This window comes from Myotis myotis, unplaced genomic scaffold, assembly GCF_014108235.1.
Source record: "Myotis myotis isolate mMyoMyo1 unplaced genomic scaffold, mMyoMyo1.p scaffold_m19_p_9, whole genome shotgun sequence".
NCBI classification, from domain to species: domain Eukaryota; kingdom Metazoa; phylum Chordata; class Mammalia; order Chiroptera; family Vespertilionidae; genus Myotis; species Myotis myotis.
This window is the reverse complement of record NW_023416401.1, coordinates 43338797-43359739: the sequence shown is the minus strand read 5'-3', so window position 1 is coordinate 43359739 and position 20943 is coordinate 43338797. Positions and strand designations below refer to the sequence as shown.

General features: G+C 50.4%; 1 protein-coding gene across 1 annotated transcript; it reads right to left on the bottom strand.

Moving 5' to 3' along the window:
- Positions 1-1720: 1720 nt before the first annotated feature.
- On the bottom strand, positions 1721-19474 carry DIPK1C (divergent protein kinase domain 1C). The gene is made up of 4 exons (XM_036322833.1): positions 19217-19474; positions 12063-12728; positions 7368-7532; positions 1721-3579 (listed from the first exon to the last, which is right to left on the bottom strand). The coding sequence occupies exons 1-4, from the start codon at positions 19421-19423 to the stop codon at positions 3373-3375; spliced, it is 1245 nt and encodes a 414-aa protein (XP_036178726.1). The 5' UTR covers positions 19424-19474; the 3' UTR covers positions 1721-3372.
- Between the last annotated feature and the right edge of the window lie 1469 nt (positions 19475-20943).

Sequence of the window (20943 nt, the reverse complement as noted above, 5' to 3'; positions counted from 1 at the left end):
GGAAAGCCATTGCTCTATTTAAAGATGATCTTTTCTAAAAAAAACAAACCAAAAAAAACCAACAAAAAAACCCCTGACTAAATGTCCCTAACCTAGGGGAGCATGCTTGAGGAAAGACTAGCTGGGGATGTCACCCCCCCCCCCAGCCCAAGGCCAGCCTGGGTCACCCAGAGATGGTCTCCAGAATGAAGAAGGACTGGGCCAGGCCTAGGGAGCAGTGTTCTCAAACGTTGGGGTGCATCAAAAATCTCAGGGTGGGGGCGCCTCAGCCCCACAGACCCTGATTCTAATCTGCATTTAGAAGAAGATTCCAGGTGATTTCGAAGCAGCTGTCTGGGACCACTGGTGGAGAGAGAAACTCTGCCCATGGTTCTCTGAATTGACCAATCTTGCTCAGATGCAGTGGCTTGCTGCTCAGCCCGTGAGGAGGTGAGAAAGGAGAGGAGTGTTAGATGCAGCCACGTGGCACTGCCAGGACGTCCACCCCTCTAGGTCCCGACCGAGCCGTTCAGGAAGCACGAGGTCAGGGGCACGTGGCCCGAGCTGCCCACGGTTTCTGTGCAGTTGATGTCTGTCATCTATAACCCAGTGGGGCATGTGATCTGAATGGCTTCATCACAAGGTAATGTTAACCACAATGTACCAAGATACATTGTGAAAATGTATCATCTCGGGGGAGTGGAGATGAAGTAAGCTGCTGGGGTCCAACCCCAGCAGGTCCAGGGGTCCCCAAAGGTGTGGATGGAGTCGGCAAAGAGGGAAAGACTCGGGGGCAGCGTTCAGTTGATCAGCATGGTTGGGTTCTCTTGCCTGGTTCTATTGCCAGGTTCTGTCCAGGTTCTCCTGCCATGTTCTGTCTAGATTCTCCAGCCAATTTCTGTAGCCAGGTTCTGTCCAGGATCTTTTCCCATGTTCTCTTGCTAGGTTCTGTCTCTAGGTTCTGTGTAGGTTCTGTGTCTAGGTTCTGTGTCCTGTTGTCTTGTTACATCTGTATTTATACCAGTTGATTCCAATCCTATCAATCCCTATTCAAAAGGTTAGGGCGTTTCTTATCTCCATTCCAGGGAGTAAAGATTATGTAGCTTAAGCATGATTGTTCGTAGTTAAAGTGATTAATTACCCGCCTGGCACTTAGTTAAGGGGTTTTATTCCCTCCCTAACTTCAGGGGAAAATCCCTACCTGGGGAAACAACCTTTCTCAGAGAGGTGACCTTGGTTAAAAGACATAGTGCCAAGAAGGTGAGCAAACATATTAAGAACAGTATGCCATATATGCCAGGTCCCTTGAAACAGCAAGGATGGACCGGCTCCTGGCAGTAAGCACTGCTGACTATAACTTGGATGCAACTGGAAAAGGCATAGCCTGTGCTTGCTGAACCCACTTTATAAGCCCCCGATTCCCATGCACATTTCTCTGACCGTGTTCTGTCTACTGTGCATGTTTTTATAACAAAATATAGAAATCACTTAGGCTGACACTTGCCCCAACTGAGAGGGTGGCTGCTCATCAGATAAGCAAGAAACACTCTAACGTGTCACATTAACAATATTAAATACTGATACAATCGTGTTTGTTTATTGTATCATATAAAAGTTTTATTTTGCAAGGGATTAAAAATTAAAAACAAAAAATCGAAAAATAAAAGCAGAACTTTACCACAGATAGTTCAAGAAACACTGCTGTCAATGCAGTTGCACAGGTGGGATGGGAAAAGGGAGTGTGAGTGTGTGTGGGTGTGTGTGAGACAGAGAGGGTGGGGGGGGGGGAGAAAGAGAGGTTAAACGCAAGGGGAAAGGGATAAAACTCCTTTTCAGCAATAAAAACACTATTGTGTTGGGTAAGTATATATTGCATAGTTTCCATGATAAACAAAAACATCTGTTTCCATTCGGGTCGAAATGAGAACAAACCTCTGCCTTTTCCAGGGCCCGACCTCCTGCCTGGCCAGGGAGCTCCGGGCCAGCACTAAGGGCGGCCCTCAACGCAGTCAACCCACCTGAGACTGACCGCCCTCACAGTGCCAAAGCCAAGAGACCCCGAAGCCGCTGCCCCTCCCTCTTCGCCCTCAGCTGCACACCCTGCGCATGGAAACCTTTGGCTCACAGAGAACCCGACCAGAGGGCTGTGGTTCACTGAGACCCCCAGCACCGCAGAGCCTCGCTTCCGCTCCCAGGCAAAGGCCATCTCTTCTCTTTGGAATCAACCGTTAGTGTTCTTTTTTTCTGCCACAAAGTGACGGCCAGGAGTCCTGCTTCCTTCAGGGAATACTGATGCAGAGAGAGGCCTTCATGCTTATGATGCGAGGGGCCCTTTAGGAACTTCATTCAAGTGAGACAGTGCAGGGGGGTGATGAGCGGCCTGGCAGGTGACCGCGGGCCTTCAGGCACCGCTCAGGAGCCACGGAACTTAGAGCTGCTGGGCCTTAGATTGTTCTCCGCCTCAGCTGTCACCACACAGAGCCAGCAGAGGTGCCGACCCAGGAAAATATGTGCAAACAACACAAGCAGGCTGTCCCCTTTGCCTGGATCCGAAAGGGTGGGCAAGGCACAGACAAATAGTGTGGGGTTTGTTACTGCACAAGCGGCTCCCGGGAGGACAGACTGCACTAAGGGGCATGGTGCTCCCCAAAACACAGCCCACGGGGCCCTCACAACCAATACCAGCACAAGGTGTCCCTCACACACTCTCCAACACAAACTGCACTGCCTAACAAGGCAACTGTTGTTTTCACTGTGTTTAATTCCAAAGGAAAGGAGACTTTCATGGCTAGCTGGGCCAGTGGTCCCACAGGACACATTGGAGAACCACCTTCCCCCATCCCACAGCACACACACCTCACCCGCTCTCACACACACCTCACACACTCACCTGTTCACTCTCACCTGCCCACTCTCACCTGCTCACTTAGGCATGTGTGCTCACATGTGTGCGCACACAGATGTACACACACCTATGTACACATGTGCATTTTTTTACCTGACAACCATTTGCAGCGAGAAGAGCTGGAAACATCTGTGCTGAGTATGAGCACTTTCTCGAGAACAATCGCACGTTGGCATTTGTGCTGTTTCAGAGGGAGGGCCCTCCAATAGCTAAAAGCTCTGTGCCCACCTCCCTCATGTCACCTTCCAAGGAGTGACAGTCAGAGGCCAGGATGGTCTCTCCAAACAAGGAATCAAGCCAGGACAAGATAGGACAGAAGGACACGCACGCCACAACAGTGGACGCACGATGGAGACGGCGTTAGGTGACCTCGCTCTTTGGGAGGCCGCAGTATGTCAGAGACCATCATTTGCACAGTGACAATGTCTCCTCTTTAAAACCACACAGAGGTCACCTCTCCTGAGCCAGCATTTGAAAGGCTGCCGTGGCTACTTCTCCGCCTCCCGCAGTTCCCTCAGGGCAGCTTGGAGGAGGCGCTGAAGTCTCCAGAACATGGTGGGGGCTGCTCTCTGGGGGCCACCTGGGTCTGCACACTCCTGCACGGCCTCCCGCAACTGCCGCTGGAGCTGGAAGGAAATGGCAGAGCTCTGGAGAGTCGAGGAGAACCAGTGTCGGAATATTTTGTCACAGACGACCTGAGGGGAAGGACAGGGAGACATTCATTCGGGGAGCACATCCCCTTGAGAGCCCAGAGCCCACAAGTGGTCCTTCCATAGACCTCAGCTCTGCTCCCACACCCCCAAGGGCCTTTGGGGAGGGTCTTGCAGACTCCAGTAGGTACCTTCCCTCCTGGAAATTAAACATTCAGCCCCACTAATAAACTTTGCGTCAGGGAGAAGGCTACCCCATATCAGATAGAAAATTCCACTTCTGGCCTCAGAGCAGAGTACATTTCCAAAGATGAAGGGAGCAGGAAGTCACAGGCAGTAACTGCTGCGTAAGGAGCAGCCCCTCGGAGGACCTGAGAATAGCTGCTCTCCCCTCTATCACCACGTTGCTGAGGTTGGGCATTTTTAGCCATAAATTGGTACAGTCACAGTGATAACCAGGACAGGGTGTCCTGAGGGTCCAATGACATGTTGATGAGAAGTAGTATGCACATGTGATAGCACCTTGAGGCTCAGGGGAGAAAGGTGGTAAGGGTCTTTTTAGGAGCCTTTAAAAGATGGTTTAGTTTAAGCCATTATCTTGCGGCCATTCATTCTAACCAGGTATGGAATTCACTGATGCTGGAGCTCTCTTCACATTCTCAGTTTACACCTTCTGTGTGTTGCACAGCTTTCTGTTTCCTCTCTAGTGGGAGAACTGGACTAGGAGCAGCATAATTAACACAGCTTCCTTTTTCTGTATCACGCTTTATATTAGCCTCATTTAACAAATGCCTCCATTTTATGGGGCTGCTGTCTCACAGAAACAAATAACTTCACTTCTGTCTCCCCTGCCTGCAAGGGCAAGGATTCTTTTTAAAAACATTCTCTTGGGTTTTTTTTTGAATTGATAATACATTTTCATGTGCAAAAATGTACAATGTCCCAAAAGACAGGCTGCACACTTAGTCTCCATCCCGGTCCCAACAGCCAGACACTGAGTTCTGGCTCTGAGAGACGACCCCCTCCTTGACTCTCCTTCTCGAGAGAGTCTATGCACACACACAAGCCTGTGCGTGCAAGTCTTTCACCTTTACTTTCCATTAATGGCGGTATATAATGCTCGCTGTCTTACGGCTTCCATTCCCACTTAACCAAATATGAGGGAGAACCTTCCAAATCTGTTCATATAAGGATACTAGAGGCCCGATGCACGAAATTCATGCAAGAGTAGGCCTTCACAACCTCGGCTGCCTCAACTGCTGCCTTGCAGCCCCACCCACTGATCATTCCAGAAGGTCGACCGGAAGGCTATTCTGGAAGGTTGTTCCGCCATTCGGTCTAATTAGCAATTAGCTCTTTATTATATAGGATACCATTAGTTTCAATGGCTGTCCCTTAAACCTGTGGATGTATCATAAATTACTTAATTAGTTCCCCATGATGGAAATGTAGGTTGTTTACTAACTTTTGCTATTATGAACAATACTGAAATAAATACCTTGCATATATGTCACTTTTGTGAGTGATTCAATTTCTAAAAATGAAATTTCTGGGCCAAGGGATAAGCGCATTTTTTCTTTTGATACATCTTGCCAAACTGACCCCCATAAAAGTTGCACTAAGTTACACACTCACAGCAGTGTGCAATGAGAATGCTCCTCTGCCCCATGCCCTCGCCAGCACGTGTGTTATCTTTCATTTTTGCCAGCTCATGGGTGAGGTTTCATTTGCATTTCTTATCAGTCAGGTTGAAAGCTATTTCTGCTTCCCTTCCAGTGAATGGTCAAGTTAATATCCTTTGCCCAAATTTCCAACAGGTGTTGAACTTTTTCATATTAATTTGTAGATGTTCTTTATATCATAAGGACCTTTGCCCCTTGCTTAGGTTGGTTTCTTGGGGAGCGGACTCTAAGAGGAAGGTCTGCAGGTGGAGATGTATAGAGGGGCATCCTTGGGGACCACACTTCCACACTGTGCTTGGCAAATGCCCCACCCCCACTGACCAATCACAGGACACTGCCCCAGGGATGTGACAAAGAAGCTCTGCTGGGCAGGGACAATCCTGGGGATACTCTCGGAGCTTCAGAGGCTAAGGGATAAGGGTCACCACTTGCCTCAATAGATCTCTAAGAGCCCTTTATATATGAGGTGGGACAAAAGAAGGTTCATAGTTGTGAGTACACAAAACACAGGATTTATTCTTGCATTATTACTTATTAGGAATTGTATGTTTTCAATAGGAACAACCATAAAGCTGCTTTTGCCCCGCCCTGATTAGTCTCTCATTATGGGCAAAGGGCAGGTGGTTGCTGTTGTGGTGCCATTCACCTTGTTCCCGCCACTGAAGCAGAGGCTTTCCCTGCAGACCTCCCTAGGGTGTGCGCGCACATGAAGCTAGAGGCTGGGGCGGAGAAGAGGCCTCTGGAGGCCACATCACTGCTGCATGCTTCCCACCCAGAGCTTTTTTTTTTTTTTTAAATATATTTTTTATTGATTTCTTACAGAGAGGAAGGGAGAGGGATAGAGAGTTAGAAACATCGATGAGAGAGAAACATCGATGAGAGAGAAACAACCTTCTGCACACTCCCTACTGGGTATGTGCCTGCAACCAAGGTACATGCCCTTGACCGGAATCGAACCTGGGACCCTTGAGTCCACAGACCAACGCTCTATCCATTGAGCCAAACCAGCTAGGGCACACCACCCTGGCCTGGTCCAGGAATTCCAGATTTACAACCACTGCCAGGTCTCCCAGAACAGTCCTCCTTTGTTGCCTGACTCAGCACCAAGCTCTGGCCTGCTCTGGCCCAAGCCCACATCGCCAGGTCTGCATCCTGCATTCGGGCACACTGGCCTTTTGGGTTGGAGGACGGCAGGGAAGAACAGCTACAGAAAAGTGAGCGGGGTAGTGGGTTGGATAAGTGAGTAAGAAAGCAGGAAAGTGGAGGTGAGGGGCAAGGGCACAGACATGATTGAACACAGGCAACCAGGTGGTGGGCCCAGCTTCTCAGCTAGGGGCTCTTCCTGGTTGCAATCAACACCTATGAGCTCAGGCTCATCCACGCCCACCTGAGAGCCTCCGGGGAGGGCTGAGGGCAGATAACTTCTGCCCAAAGAGGGAGTGTTCCCACTGATGGGGTCTGGAGCCCTGCTGTTGGGACCTCCCTGACTCTAGACCAGCCGTGGGCAAACTACAGCCCGCGGGCCGGATCCAGCCCATTTGAAATGAATAAAACTAAAAAAAAAAAGACCGTACCCTTTTATGTAATGATGTTTACTTTGAATTTATATTAGTTCACACAAACACTCCATCCATGCTTTTGTTCCAGCCCCTGGTCCAGTTTAAGAACCCATTGTGGCCCTCGAGTCAAAAAGTTTGCCCACCTCTGCTCTAGACCCTATCTGAGACCCTGGACCCAGCATCCTTCCTTCCTATTTATTTATCACTGATTCCTGGACTTGGGACACATTCTCTCTCCTTCTATTACCGACCTGCTGGCCCTAACACATGCCTATCAGGACTGTGTGTCCAACCTCTCTAATTTGGACAGTTTCTCAGAATGGCTTTGCATTCTTTTTATTCTTAGTACTCATTCTGAGTGTGGAGGGGGAGGAAGGGGGGGGGGGAGGCGGGCAGGGACGTGCAAGGAACCAGACCAGGCTGACTTTGCTGGGAGCTGTATCCATTGGACTTCATGGCCAACAACAACTTCATGGGGCAGACAACAAAGAATGAATGACCACCGCCTCCCACCATTGCCCCCTCACAACACACATCAGGCCCTGGGGGTACAAGGCGGGGTGCTCCAGAGAGCGGTCTCGCTGCTGCTTACCTGCAGGTTGCTGTTGACTCTCCGCGCGCCACACTTGTTAACTCTGAGATCGCACTTGGAGAAACAGTCAAAGAAATTGCAGTCTTCATCTCCCGTGCAATTCTGCTCGAGAATTTCCCTCATTTTAGGTTCAAAAAAAGCCATGTCCACATCGATAGCCACGACCTGTAACCAAACAGCACAGGGTAATTAAGGGGGCACTGGGCTCAGCACAGAGGGAGCCTGGGCAGCACCTCCATCTCTGTGTTCCCGAGCCGAGGTTACAGGAGGCCGGTCACAGAGCTCTGCAGCCAGCGGAGCTCAGGCCATGCAACTGGCATAGATCCTATCCCAAGGCTTTCACTTTGAGAAGGACCTTTGCTGTCACTAGCGAAAGCCTAGGAGTTGGGACTGTGCAGAGAGCATCCCTTTTCATTTTTAAATGTTTCTCACTTTTAAAAGTAGCATCTCTAAAATGTCTTAAAAATGAATGACTCCCCCTACTTGCTTTACTACTTTGGTCTCTGGCCTTCAAGGGTCAAGATTACAAAGCAGTGAGAGACAGGTCATCCACCCCCTTGAATATAAGCAATAAAAGGAAACGATGTTCAAGAGGCAGGTCCGTGGGTGTGAAAATGAGGCTGACTGTATCTAGGTTGTCTACCTACGGCATCTCTGTTACCTGGCTTGCAATTGACTATTTGGATAGACATGTGGGGGGAAATGACAGCGCCAATGTTCTCAGATTAGGGTTGATATGTGTGGAGTCTGATCCAATATCATCAGACGCTACATCCCATTGTCAGTATAAGAACTGTGACCCCTGGAATCTCTTTATCTTCTTGGCTTCAAACCAAAGAGGCTTCAAAACAAGAATAATATCTAAATTATGCAGATTTCCTTCACCACCTGAATTTAAAAAAAAAAAAATGAGCTCAAACCTGTGAAAACCTGGAGTTGGCCCAAATCAAGCAGTTTATAGCTTCAAGGTATTAAACAGCTTATAAGACTTGATGAATTTGAGGGAGTCTGTGGCATTTCACAAGCCTTCACAGGTCAACGTCAAAACATCACCCCTTCCTTCTCCCATTGGTAGCATCTCAAGAAAGGGTTCATTTGTTTTTGTTTCTCATTCAGGGTTGATGCCAAAGGCAATAAAGTTTCTTGGGGAGTATTTCTTGAGGAGGGAAAATAATTTATTTCAAAATATGCGGAGAATAATGAAACAAACAAACAAAAAACAGGGAGCTTTTTCCTTGTTAAGAGCTTTGCCTAATTACTAATTCATGCACAGCAAACAGAAATTATCATTTTAATCAGTTTTCCTGTCTCATTATTTAGCCAAAAGAAATAGCTCACTTCATTATTTGCACTGGTTAATAGACTGAAAAAGTAGTAGGCTATGCTAATGATCTACAGCCTTTCTGGTGTATTATTAGGGCTACAAGACCCTTCTCTTTCTTCTACAGTTTCTGGCAATCCCCCCAGCTTCTTCTGGGGCCCCAGATGGAATTTCAGCTCCTTGCAATTTCTCTCTTTACCATTACTGATGGTTCCCTTCTCAAGTCCTAGGAGAACCAGATTTATCTTTTAATTTTTGTGCATGGCATAGGATGGATTACAGCCATTATGAGCATAACTATAAATACCGAAAATAGGAACAGTGACCAAACAAATCAGAAGGCCTGCAGGAGGTTTCTCAAATTGTATCAGGAGAACCCTAAAATTCTTCCTGCGTGGAGGGGCTAACTCATGCCACCTTCAAACTTCATCCTGCGCCAGCTCAGAAAGCACCGATGAGAAGCATTTCATTCTCCACTGGGAAGCGTGGCTCTGGGGGAGGAAACATATCACCTGCTTGAAAGGAGCACTTGCTGGCAGCAGTCCGGGAGCACGAAGCAATGATGTTCCCTACTTGTCCTTGTGCAACCCCTCCTTGGGATAAATCGTCAAGACCTGTAAGTGGGGACCTGAAGGAAGTGAATGACTTAGAGTCGTCAATTCTTCCTGTCATCTGAGCAACTGCAACATGGTCTGAAGGGAGGACCTGCCTGCTGGTCCCCTAGCTTGTTTCTCAAACTCAGACGGCCACATCCATCCTCAGGAGGTCTTGGGTAAAGGCATTTCTAACCTCTTCTCTGGTGAGGTGGCTGGTTTTTACTTCAAATCGTAGGTAAAATGAACTTCTTGAACCTCAGCCTCGTGAGGAAGGTCAGCAATGCCGGGGTCAGCACAGTGGAATCCGGTCCTTCCCTCCCCGTCCTCACCCTCGCTCTGGCAGCAGCCAGGGCTACATGCTGCAGGGCCGAGTGCTTCAGGCACAGCAAGTCCGGCCTGGTCAGGAGAGCAGCCAGGACTTCATTGAACAACTATCTCAGGCCTACGATGCAGGAGATGCTGGAAGGCACAATGGAGGTGGACCTTGCAAGCCAGTAATGCCCCATGTTGCTCACTCCTAGGGGAAGACCCATCATCACCACCTCCTTCTAAAGCCTTTCCTGGGAACCCAGCCCAGACAGTTGCTGCCACCACTCACTGACACACCCTCATACTTGCTGGATGAATAAACAAATTATCTCATGACAGGAAGGACGGACCCCTAACTACCCAAAGCTAGTGGTTGTGTGTGAACACTCCATGCCTCCTTGCCCAAGGCCTCAGGGTGGCTGGGTCCCCAGGACAGCTCTGAGGAGAGGCACGGCCCTTTGTGTTCATTATATAACCTTCCTGCTCACAAAGTAAGGAAGCCTCGGCCAGGACCTCAGCTCTGAGAAATAAGCCTATGAGTCTGGGGCATCCTGACTTTCACAGCTTGTCTGGCAGGAGACCTCTCTGGAACCTCAAGGAACTCCTCTCTCCCCCCAGCTCTTTCCCTCCTGCACTTGGAACCACCGGCTTATCAGTCCCTCTGGGACAGCCAGGGACAGAGCATTAGGACAAAGAAATTGGGGCAAAATGCTATGATGCCCTTCACAGTGACAAAGACTTGACAGGAGAAGGGCTCTATATCGATTTCAGGCTGTTATACCGAGGCATTCCTGTGGCTGTAATAGTACCTTCTATTTGTCCCTTATGTTTTGACTGGGGTGGATGAGAGGAACCATATACTAAACCTGACAAGCTCAGGAGAGGCCTTACAAACTCAGACACCTAAAGTAACCACATAGGATGCTCTGAAATGAAAATTTTTTTAACTAAAAGCAATTCATGGCAGGTAGTCATGTCCAAAAGCAGTATTTTTCCTAACAAAAGTCTATCAGTCAATCTTTACCTTAATTGAGCCTATTATCTTTTTGCATCTAAGATAACATATCTTTGGAATGTCAAAGTAATTTTCCTTTTTAAAAAAAATGTATATTTATTGTTGGAAGTATTACAGATGTTCCTCTCCCACCGCCCCCCCACCATCACCCCCTCCTCCCCACTCCTCCCCCAGGCCTTCACTACCCTATTGTCTGTGTCCATGGTTATGCATATATGCATGTAATTTCCTTTTTCTGGACCCCTCAAAGCTCAGGCACCGCTCTGCAGAGACCACAAATCCCCTCGTTGTCATTGAGTTCATTGTCTGTTAACTATCCTGCACCCACATAAGTGAAAGAAGTATGTGTCTATCATTTTACTTTTTATCCAATCCCAGAGGTTTCTCCACTTTGCTTTCTCCCGCCTCCCTAATCTATCACCAATGGATTTCATGTAACCCACTTATGTCTTCTCTTTTTATTGTAATGTATTTCAAAAGATGCAAAACTGTCATTCTCTAGAATATAATATCTAACTATTGAGGTTTTGTCATCAGTTTGGCCCAATAAACTCATAAAAATTCTCTTATAGGTTTGATCATTTCTTATGTTGACAAGAGCGTAGTCCACCATGAGCCAGCCTCCACAATGCCCAGCCCACTGAGGTGGCCGGAGTGAAGCTGGCCTGGGCCTTCACCTGCTGTCAGGTGCAGTGTAAGAGATGACTCATTGCAACAGGGGTGACCCCAGGCAATGGCCGCTGGGATAGAGCATCCAGATCAGATAGCATTATTGTGACACCTGGGCTTACCTAGGGAATGGGGGAGGAGAGAGAGGATTATCTTCCAATGACACTGCAGTCCCTCCTGCCATTGCAGCTCCTCCTCATTCAATTCCTCCGACACCGGAGAAGGAGCAAAAATGCACCTGCCCTGCAGAGCAGTGCAGAGGCCACCATGTCCACCTGGGCAGGGTTGTCCCTGCAGGAGGCGCCCCACTCCAGTCCCTCTAGAAATCTTACCCATGGAAGGGAAGCTAGCTAGAACCTCCAGGGAGAAAGTGCTAGAAAAATGTTGCACACTGTCATGGAGCCTGGACAGTTTGAAGACAGCATCCCCCAACTGGATTGTTGTCCAAAAGCCCCCACGGCCATCCTCCTTGTCATCCTGTGTGGCCCCTCATCCCTGAAGACTGCTTTCTGCTCTCAGCAAGAGCTTGCTTTCCAGAACAGCCCCAGGGAGGGAGGACAGGTCTCGTCTCTGGGGCCTGGGCTCCTGCCTTCCAGCCTTTCATTCCACCCACCCCCGGGAGTTGGGTGAGGTGCATGTGTCCTTTGAATTCTCATGAACTCTGCTTGGGCTGCGTGGGATGTCCAGGCTACAAGGCAGCATGATGCTACATGGATTTCAGAAATGCTCTCATTTAAAACCATCCGTCCCCCACATGATGTATCCACTCTCCAAGGAGCACTCACCGTGAAGTCCCTCCTGATGGCAAAGTTCTCCGGCTTGACATCGCAGAGGTGGAGGCGGTGGGAGAAGTCGTTGTCGAAATGTCTCACCAGGTCCAGGAAGCTGAGGGCCATGTCGCTGACGGCCTGGGCCTGGCCCCGCGAGGCCCCCTCTAGGGGGAAGAGAGCCCTGTGGTGGGGGCTGCCTGCTGCCAGGTACTCCACCGCGTAGAAGTGGCCGCAGGAGCCCAGCAGCGGCGGGGCGTGCGGGCTGAGGCCGTGCAGCATGCTGAGCAGCACGAACTCCTCCTGCTGCACCAGCGACCACAGGCTGGCCAGCTGGCCCCGCCAGCGCGCACCCCGGCGCCCCGGCCACAGCGGCCCCAGGCTGCCGGCCGCCAGCTCCAGGCCCAGGGCGCTCTTGACCTCCCCCGCCACCAGCAGGAGCAGCTCTGCCTCCAGGAAGCCCTGGCCTCCGTCCTCGGCCTGGTCCTCCATCAGGCCGGGCGGCCGGAAGCTGGAGAAGGCCTCCTCCTTGGACTTGAGGATGACGGGGCGGCCGCGCCAGTCCGCCTGCAGCACCTTCTTGCCCCTCTCGTAGTACAGGCAGCGCCGGTACCGCAGCCTCCCCGCCACGCACAGGTCCTCGCAGAGGTCGCCCGCCAGCGCCCCGCCCTGGTAGTCCCGGCACTGGAAAGAAGGGACAGCAGGTCACAAGGTGGTGGTGGCGGGAGGGGGCAGGACAAGGGCCCAGGTTGGTCCCTGCGCTTGGAGGGCTTCTCATCAGCCCTTGAGGGGAACCTCATGAGCCCTGCAGGGTCTTTGGAAAGTCAGTGCATAATTAAATAAAAGACTTCAAAGCGCCTCATATTTATGTTTCTCAATCGGGCCCAGGGGTAGGGTCTCAAAATCAAAACACCCAGAGCCCAGAAGTTGGTCTCCCACCGTCCAGCTGTGGTGACCCCGCCAGTACCATACTGCAGTCATCCCTAAGAAGACAGTCCAGCCAGAACTTGCTAGAGCAATGGCCTCAGACAAGGCCCACCTGCCTCGGGCACACCTGGCCAGCTCCCAGTTTACAATGCCACTTTCTGAGCTCAGTCCAGCTGTATGAGAGCGGAGCCTCCATCCAACTACAGGTACCAGGCTCCAGAGTTCACAGAACAGTGGTGGCTGCCTTTGAAACTCATCCATGATAGCAGAGTATGACATGGGCAAGGTAAGTTTGGGAAGTGTGGTTTAGGAAAACGGGGTTTGTCCCTGGGCTCTGCCCCTCACTAGGTGTGGAGCATGTTTTCAAATCTGTAATATGGGCTGATAATACTGTGTCACAGGAGGCCTGTGGAGGTCAACCAAGGTCATGGGTGCAGAGGACTTGGTTATCTCAGGGAATGCTAGTTTTATCCTGGTCATTAGACGTCGGGAGCCAAGGAGGCTTCTTCCTAGAGCAGTGATGGCGAACCTTTTGAGCTCGGCGTGTCAGCATTTTGAAAAACCCTAACTTAACTCTGGTGCCGTGTCACATATAGAAATTTTTTGATATTTGCAACCATAGTAAAACAAAGACTTATATTTTTGATACTTATTTTATATATTTAAATGCCATTTAACAAAGAAAAATCAACCAAAATAATGAGTTCGTGTGTCCCTTCTGACACGTGTGTCATAGGTTCGCCATCACTGTCCTAGAGAGATGCATCTGAGCTCACTTTTGAAAGACAAATTGCAAGTCTGCTTAGCAGACAAGGAGGGGGAGGGCAGTTTCATGGAAGGAAATAGCCTGTGCCAAGGCCTGGAGTTGCAAAATAGCATGGGGTGTTCAGAGAACAAGACCAGTTCAGGGTGTGAAGTGCAGGTCAGAGCGTGGGCCATTGTGTGACGGACTGGGGTGTCCTATCAAAAATGCCATTCCTGCCCTGGCCGGTGTGGCTACGTTGGTTGGGCATTATCCTGTGCACTGAGGGGTTGCAATTCCATTCCCATTTGGAACATATGCTCGGGTTGCAGCTTGATCCCTGCTGGGTGTCGTGCAGGAGGCAGCCAATAGATGTTTTGCTCTCCCATAGATGTTTCTCTTTCTTTCCCCCCTACCTTCCTCTCTCTCTAAAAAATCAATTTTAAAACTGTAAAAACAAACAAACAAAAAAAGCCATTTCTGCATCTCCACCTGGCACAAATGCTTCCTACCCTGCAAGGGTCAGATCAACCTTCCCCTGAGGCAGCCCTACCTGCTGGTGAGGATGCTCCTCTGCCCGGGGCTCTCACTAAAGGACCCACCCTTGCACCATCCCCCCTCCTGCAGGCTTCCCGCAGCTCAGCCTTCCCTACAAAACTGTACTGCATTGATGAAATCAAATTCAAATTGAATTGAAACCTATCCAAGATTTGCCCCTGCAAATTTGGAAGGCAGTTCCAAACAAGAGTCGCAAGGTATTTTGAACAACAGTCTAATCATTGAATCTGGCATATGGCTTATCGATTTTGGAGGGGAACATTAATGTTGGCTGTTTTCTGAAGATCAGCACTTTGAGGCATAAAGGATGTGGTGTTAGACATCGGCAAGGACAGGAAGTGGAGCGAGATGCCCAGGTGAGGTCTTAGGTCTGTGACCTCATTTATCATAGGAGACCGTTTACATTAGAGCAAAGCACAACAATGCAATTATCACACAACTGTTCTTTGCTATCATCCTTTAGGACAGAGAATTTGGGGCATTTCGGTTCCCACGCCACTTATGTAGAATGTAAACTTTGTCCACAGGAGCTATTCTGGTCACTAGTGCCAGAGTGCGTCTGCGGAGTCTTCGCATGTCTGTGCATACTAAACACAGAGAAAAGCTTAATCTAGCATTTAAAAAACAGCAAACTTACAGTATAAATTATGAGGTTACAAACTAATAAATAATTGTCATGTTAGAGACAATCATTATATTATTTTATTTAGCAGCATGTCCTATTGAAGTTGCTCTTTTTTTTTCAAAAAAAAAAAAAGATGTGTTTTTTCTATTTTGAGAGAAAGAGGAAGGGAGAGGTTGAGAGAGAAACACTGATGAACAAGAATCATCAATCAGGTTGCCTCCTGCATGCCCCTCTCCCCCCACTAGGGATAGAGCCTGCAACCCGGGCATGTGCCCTAACCAGGAATTGACCCATCAAATTTTCAGTGCAAGGGATGACACTCAACCACTGAGCCACACTGGCCAGGGTGAAGAAGCTCTTTTTTAACTAAAATAAATAAATAAAATGTGCTTTTATTTCCTTTAATTCCATTTTAAAAATCAGTTTCCTCTGACTATGAGGAGATCCAAACTGCCAGTTTGAAGACAGGTACATTTCTGTACCCACATGTGTGTGCACAGGAAATCCACAAGTATACACTGAGAAAAAAGTCTCATTGTAGTTAAGTGGCATTATCTAATCAGTTGGACTCACCGTGCGTTTGTATTTCCTGTAGGTTGTGTGGGAATATGCAAACACACATTTTCAGCATGCCCAGCTCTGCAGGAAGAGTTCTTAGTGGTTGTCGCTTAGAATCTCTCCGGCTTGTATCATGCTTCTCAAGCAAAAACAAAGCCTGTCCGTTCCAGTTTGGGAAATGGCTGACAGGTCTCAGGGGTCATGCCTAAGATCTGGGTTTTCTGTGTGTTTGGTTTTGTTTTTAAAGAGCGTTGAGTTCCTATGTGGTTAGCAATCGTCACACGACGAAGATCCTCCCCCGGCAGCGATGCTGTGCCCTGCAGACTCTCAGAGCAACTGGCCGGTCTGCTGGGCAGCCTTCCTGACCCTGGACAAGCACTCGGGAGAATAGAGTTATTCTCTGCTATAAAGTCTTTCTGGGCATGTGCCCTGGATATGCGCTAAGGCCCTGGGTTTCCATCACAGCAAAAAAGACAAGCCTGTCCTATTAAACAGGAACCCCAAATGTAGGCAACTAAGTTACATCACATCAAGCCTAACTAGCCAAAAGGGAACGAGGCCTCTGAATAGCAGCCGTGGGAACAGTTGTGAGACGCTGTGGAGGATTACGTATACCCAGTTGTTACTGACGGTTCTCATCGCTAAAGAAGCCACTCGCTGTCACAGGTTCTCTCCTATCAGACTGCACACGGTTCACCCTGGCTCCACACACGCTAACTGCACAAATCAGGACAAGCTGACCCCTCTGGGGCTCAGTTTCACCATCTGCCAAATGGGGATAGTCAAAGCACAGGCCTCCCAGAGGTTGTGGGGAGGATTAAGTGAAATGATACATGTAAAACTAATCACAGTGCCTACCCTGAGAAGCAGACGGGCACCCGCAGCCCAGCCCTCTCTGCCACTGCATGAAGAACTCCGCCTGCAGAGTAGGAGCCGGGCGCAGGAATTACCAAGCATGGCCTGAGGCTCATCTGCCTGCATCGCCTCCTGGCACTGCTCTCTGGAACAGTCGGGCTGTAGCAACCTCCCAGGGGCAGTCTAAGAGGGCATGTGGATGTCTTGATTATGGGATGAGCTGGAAAGCCGCAGTACAGAGGAGCACTGCAGTCTGACTAGGGAAATCCAAAGCTCTCAGACCCAGTGCTCCACTCTTTGGAACAAGGCCAGTTGGCTCTTCCAGGGCTGGGGAGTGCGGTGGGCTCCCTCAGGAGGTGGGGTGGCTTGGGGCTAGCAGCAGACCTGGCTCCCGGCTCCTCTGCTTCAGCTAGACTCCTCCCGCAGGCCACAAGGCCCCTGTGCACTGGGGGCCTGGGAAACCCCAGGCCTTGCCCACAACTCTGCTGCCCCTGCCAGAGAGAGAAAGAGGGCTCCCTTTGGCTCAGTTCAGTTACTCCTTCTATGCTCTGCTATTCAGAGGGAAAGCTAATGAGAGTCTGGAGGCTAGTCAGAAAACTAACAGCCTGTTTTATTACTAAGGATAAAAGCCAGGCAGAATGAATTGAAAGTGCTTGGGGAGCCCAGAGACAGGAGCTTGATTCAGCTGGAGTCCTGGGAGGCCACCGTGCCAGCCTCTGCGGGGCAGCTAGGGCCCAGCAAGCGAGGTTTGCAGACTGGGTCTTATTCAAAGCTTGTGCGAGGGTGGTGTCCTGGGTAAAAGGGAGCCAGCGTGCTGCCTGGGGCTCACACCAACAAGTCAGAATGGAGAAGGTAGGAAGAAAGGGAGAGAAAGCCAAGTCCTGATCATGTGGGAGAAACCATGGCCTCAAACAAGGCGTGCAAATGATGCTCCCCGAAAAGTCAGTTCAGGGAGACAACAGCAGGTGAACTTCAGCAAGAGGGACCTGGGATTTCACATCATTCTTTTGGTAACAAGAAAGGAGAGAGCCTCCAGAAGCAGGACCGCCCTCTTCAGCTTTAGGTCAGACTACAAATGACCCCCTAGGGCTGCCATTGGAGATATAGTGGTAGAACCTCTCGTCAGAATTGGCTTTAATTTATGGGCTGAAATGCTTGGAAAGTTATGATGAGCAATTACTTAATTTATATTAGGCTATTCATTTCCATTTGGCCTTTCCCACTTAGTCAAAGGTAGATAAATGGAAAAGTGGAATTCATCTTTTACTTTAATCTAAAAGATTATTTTCTATTATTTTTGTAAGCAGAAGTATCCCATCTTGGCCAAACTATTAATCTTCATTCACTATAAACAGTCAATCAGCCTCCCCCCCCCAAAAAAAAGAAAGGAGTTTTTATATGGGTTCCTGAGAAAAATCAATGAGCTCATGTAACTTAAAGAAAACTTGATAAACTTTAGTGTAACCATCAGTGAGTGGGTGGTAGATGCATGGATGCGTAGATGCATGGATAGATGATAGGATGGAGGGAATCAATGATGTGAGTCTCATTTGCATTATGGTCCATTCACGATGACACGTCTGTCTCAATTAGGGAATATGATTTGTTTTAGCGTGTACCTTTCACTCATTATTCCTTAAATTTTTCCAGTCTCACTTTTTATATAAAAAAAATCATTTACTTGAAAACCTTTATGCTACCCCGTTTTGAAAACCTACAATGTCAGCCCTAGCCAGTTTGGCTCAGTGGATATAGCGTCAGCCTGGGCACCGAAGGGTCCCGGGTTCGATTCTGGTCAAGGGTACATGCCTGGGTTGCAGGCTCGATCCCCAGTAGGGGTCCTGCAGGCGGCAGCCAATCAATGATTCTCTCTCATCATTGGTGTTTCTCTCTTTCTCTCTCTCCCTCTCTCCCTTCCTCTCTGAAATCAATAAAAATATATTTTTTAAAAAAACAAACCTACAATCTCAAAGGGCCCACCCATTTATAAGCAATTGAACTAAAAACTTCCCATGCGTTTCTTGAAGATTTCTTAGAAAACAGATCACTTTTCACACCAAATGCTTAGATGCTCACTGTTTGGAGAAGTGAATAAACACTTCAAATATCAGTGTAACAGGAGTAGCCGCTATCTTCATCTGTCTTGGCTTTCCTTTGGGGGATTTCTCCCTTTGTTCAAATCTCCTAAAGCACATAATCTTCTGAACCAAACTGAGACTAAGGAGCAGCCAACGTTTGGGAAGCAACTGATGAGCATCTGGGGCCCAGTGCGCGCAGACAGAACCCTGCGGTTCTGTCTCCCCCTTCCCGCCCCGCCCAGCTGAGGAGCAATCAGGCCCTCCCGTGGAGGGACAGAGACTGCAGCCACTACCCCAGGACTAGGGTCCACGGGGGTCGGATCGCCTCCCGGAAGCACGCTGTGCCTGGGGTCCCACGGATGCATGAGGCGAGTGTGAGGGGAGCGAGGCTTGGGGCGCAGGAGGCAGGGCCCTGTTAGCGCATCGGCTCGGCGTGGTGAAGCCCAGGTTGGAATCGCAGGACGGAGTCTGGGCCAGAGAACAGGGACCCAGGGACCCGAGAGGCATCTTGGTCCGCATCCTGGCCCCTAACCCGGCTGCCCCACACCGGATGGGCCACCAAGGGGTTGTGGGGAGACTCGGAGCCTACCGCAAACTTTCTTTAGGAGCGCGGGCTCAGGGGCGGCGGGAGAGCAGTCGGCAGGAAGACTCTTGGGACAAAGGACCAATTTTGGCGACGTGGGGAGAAACACCCCTGCGCGCCCGGAGGGCTCGGGGACACAGTGCCCATCCCACGGAGACTGGGATCTGCACATCCTGCATCCCACGCCCCGGGTCCCACCCCTGCACCCGGGCGCACCTCGCGGGGCAGTGCGGCAGCGGGACCTACCAGCGCGGCCAGGATGCGCCGGCTCTTCTCGTCCGTGCAGCGCTCAGAGAGGACCCCGGGGTGCGCGCGGAGCAGCAGCGCAGCCGCCAGCACCCAGACCACGGTCCAGGCAACGCAGGCAACCAGCGCGCGCCTCCCGCACCTCCAGCGCCTCCCGCACCGCCCGCACTGCCCTGGCCGACCCCGCGCGCCCGCAGTCTGCGCCATGGCCAGCGCGCGCCACTGCTTGTGCCCTGCACTCCTGTCGCGGCTCCACTGCTGCCGGCTCAGCGGGGGAGGGGATGCGGGGGAGAGGCCACGCGAAGGGAGGGGAGGCCCCGCGGCTGGATCCCCTGCCCAGCAAGTCCTGGGGTGGGTGAGGGTGTCCGCTGGAGCACTGGGGAAGGGGGTGTGCGCTGGCCGTTCCCTGGTCCGTGCGTGCTGGACGCCCCGCTCCACCGCAGCACCCGGACACCCTTTCCACTTGTTTTGCACCTTTCCCCCCAGATCAGCTCTCCTCTTTAAACAGAATCCGCACAGATTCAAACTCCCTGGTCTAGACTCCTGGCTCCTCGGCCAACACATCTTCAATTCAGACAAAACCTGCCCCCCCCCCCCCCTCCTCTGGGCGGCAGCTCAGTGTCCCAAATCTAGACCTCTGGTTGCTCTCTGTCCCCTCCCCCATGTGCCTCTGTTAGATTCCTCCCTCCCCTACATCACCCCGACTTGAGAGGCCCTCCACAGGTGAGACCCTGAGCCTGAGCCTGTGCAGAGTCCTGGGTCCCGGACAGTTTGTGGCCACTGTCACGCTGTGGCCACTGTCGCCGACTTTTCCCAGGCAGCATCCTGAATCCTGAGTCCCCCACCCCCCTGCCCAGGCTGCCAAAGACTCCAGGGTGTCCTTTCCAGGGGGAAAAGTGCAGCACTAAACATTTCTGCTTCCCCCTGGCAAGGAGAAAGCACTCACTAAACCATCTAAATCTGCATTTAGGTCTGTTGGTAACAAGGTCTCAGGGAGTGAGTGCAGGCACCTCGGCTGGCAGACCTGTCCCTGGTTCTTGTCTACTCCCCACGCCTCCAAGTTGCTGCTCCCTGGAAGCCTGTTTCCTGCCCCCCCCCTCCACCCCCACCCCAGTCCTGGTGGGTGGTGCACCCGGAGCTGTCCCAGCTGAGGGCTTCTGCAAGCACAGGCCCAGAGCCCCTGCCACTCACTTGGCAGGAGCTTATTCTGGCCTGTTAGGTGCCAGCTCATGGGGTCACACTCGCACCTGCACTGTACCTGGATTTCACATATCCATTTCTGAGTGTGGGGACAGCAGGAATTACTCTGGCCAGGATAAAGTGTTCTGTCAGTCTCCTTTGGAACTGGCTTCCTAATCTTGTCTGTTCTGCAGTCACCAGTTTAACTTTAAGTTTCATGACTCAATGGTAGAGGTCTCCAGAAATTGTGAAACACCACACTAACAAGAAACACTCTGGGTACACATCCTAATGCCACAGACACTGGGATTTGGGGATTACTCCACCAACAGCAGTAATGTCTGGCCCTTCCCTTATGACCAGCCCTCCCACTCCAGGGCACACCCAGCCCCAACCCCAAGCACCACGTGGGAATATTGTTCTAGGCACTGTTCAGACTTGGTTATCTCATTTCAAACTGGTTGTGAAGCACAGAAGGCATCTTAGAACAGACACTGCTTTCAAATCCTGACTGGATGGTGTAAAGGTGATTGATTCCCTTTCTCCAA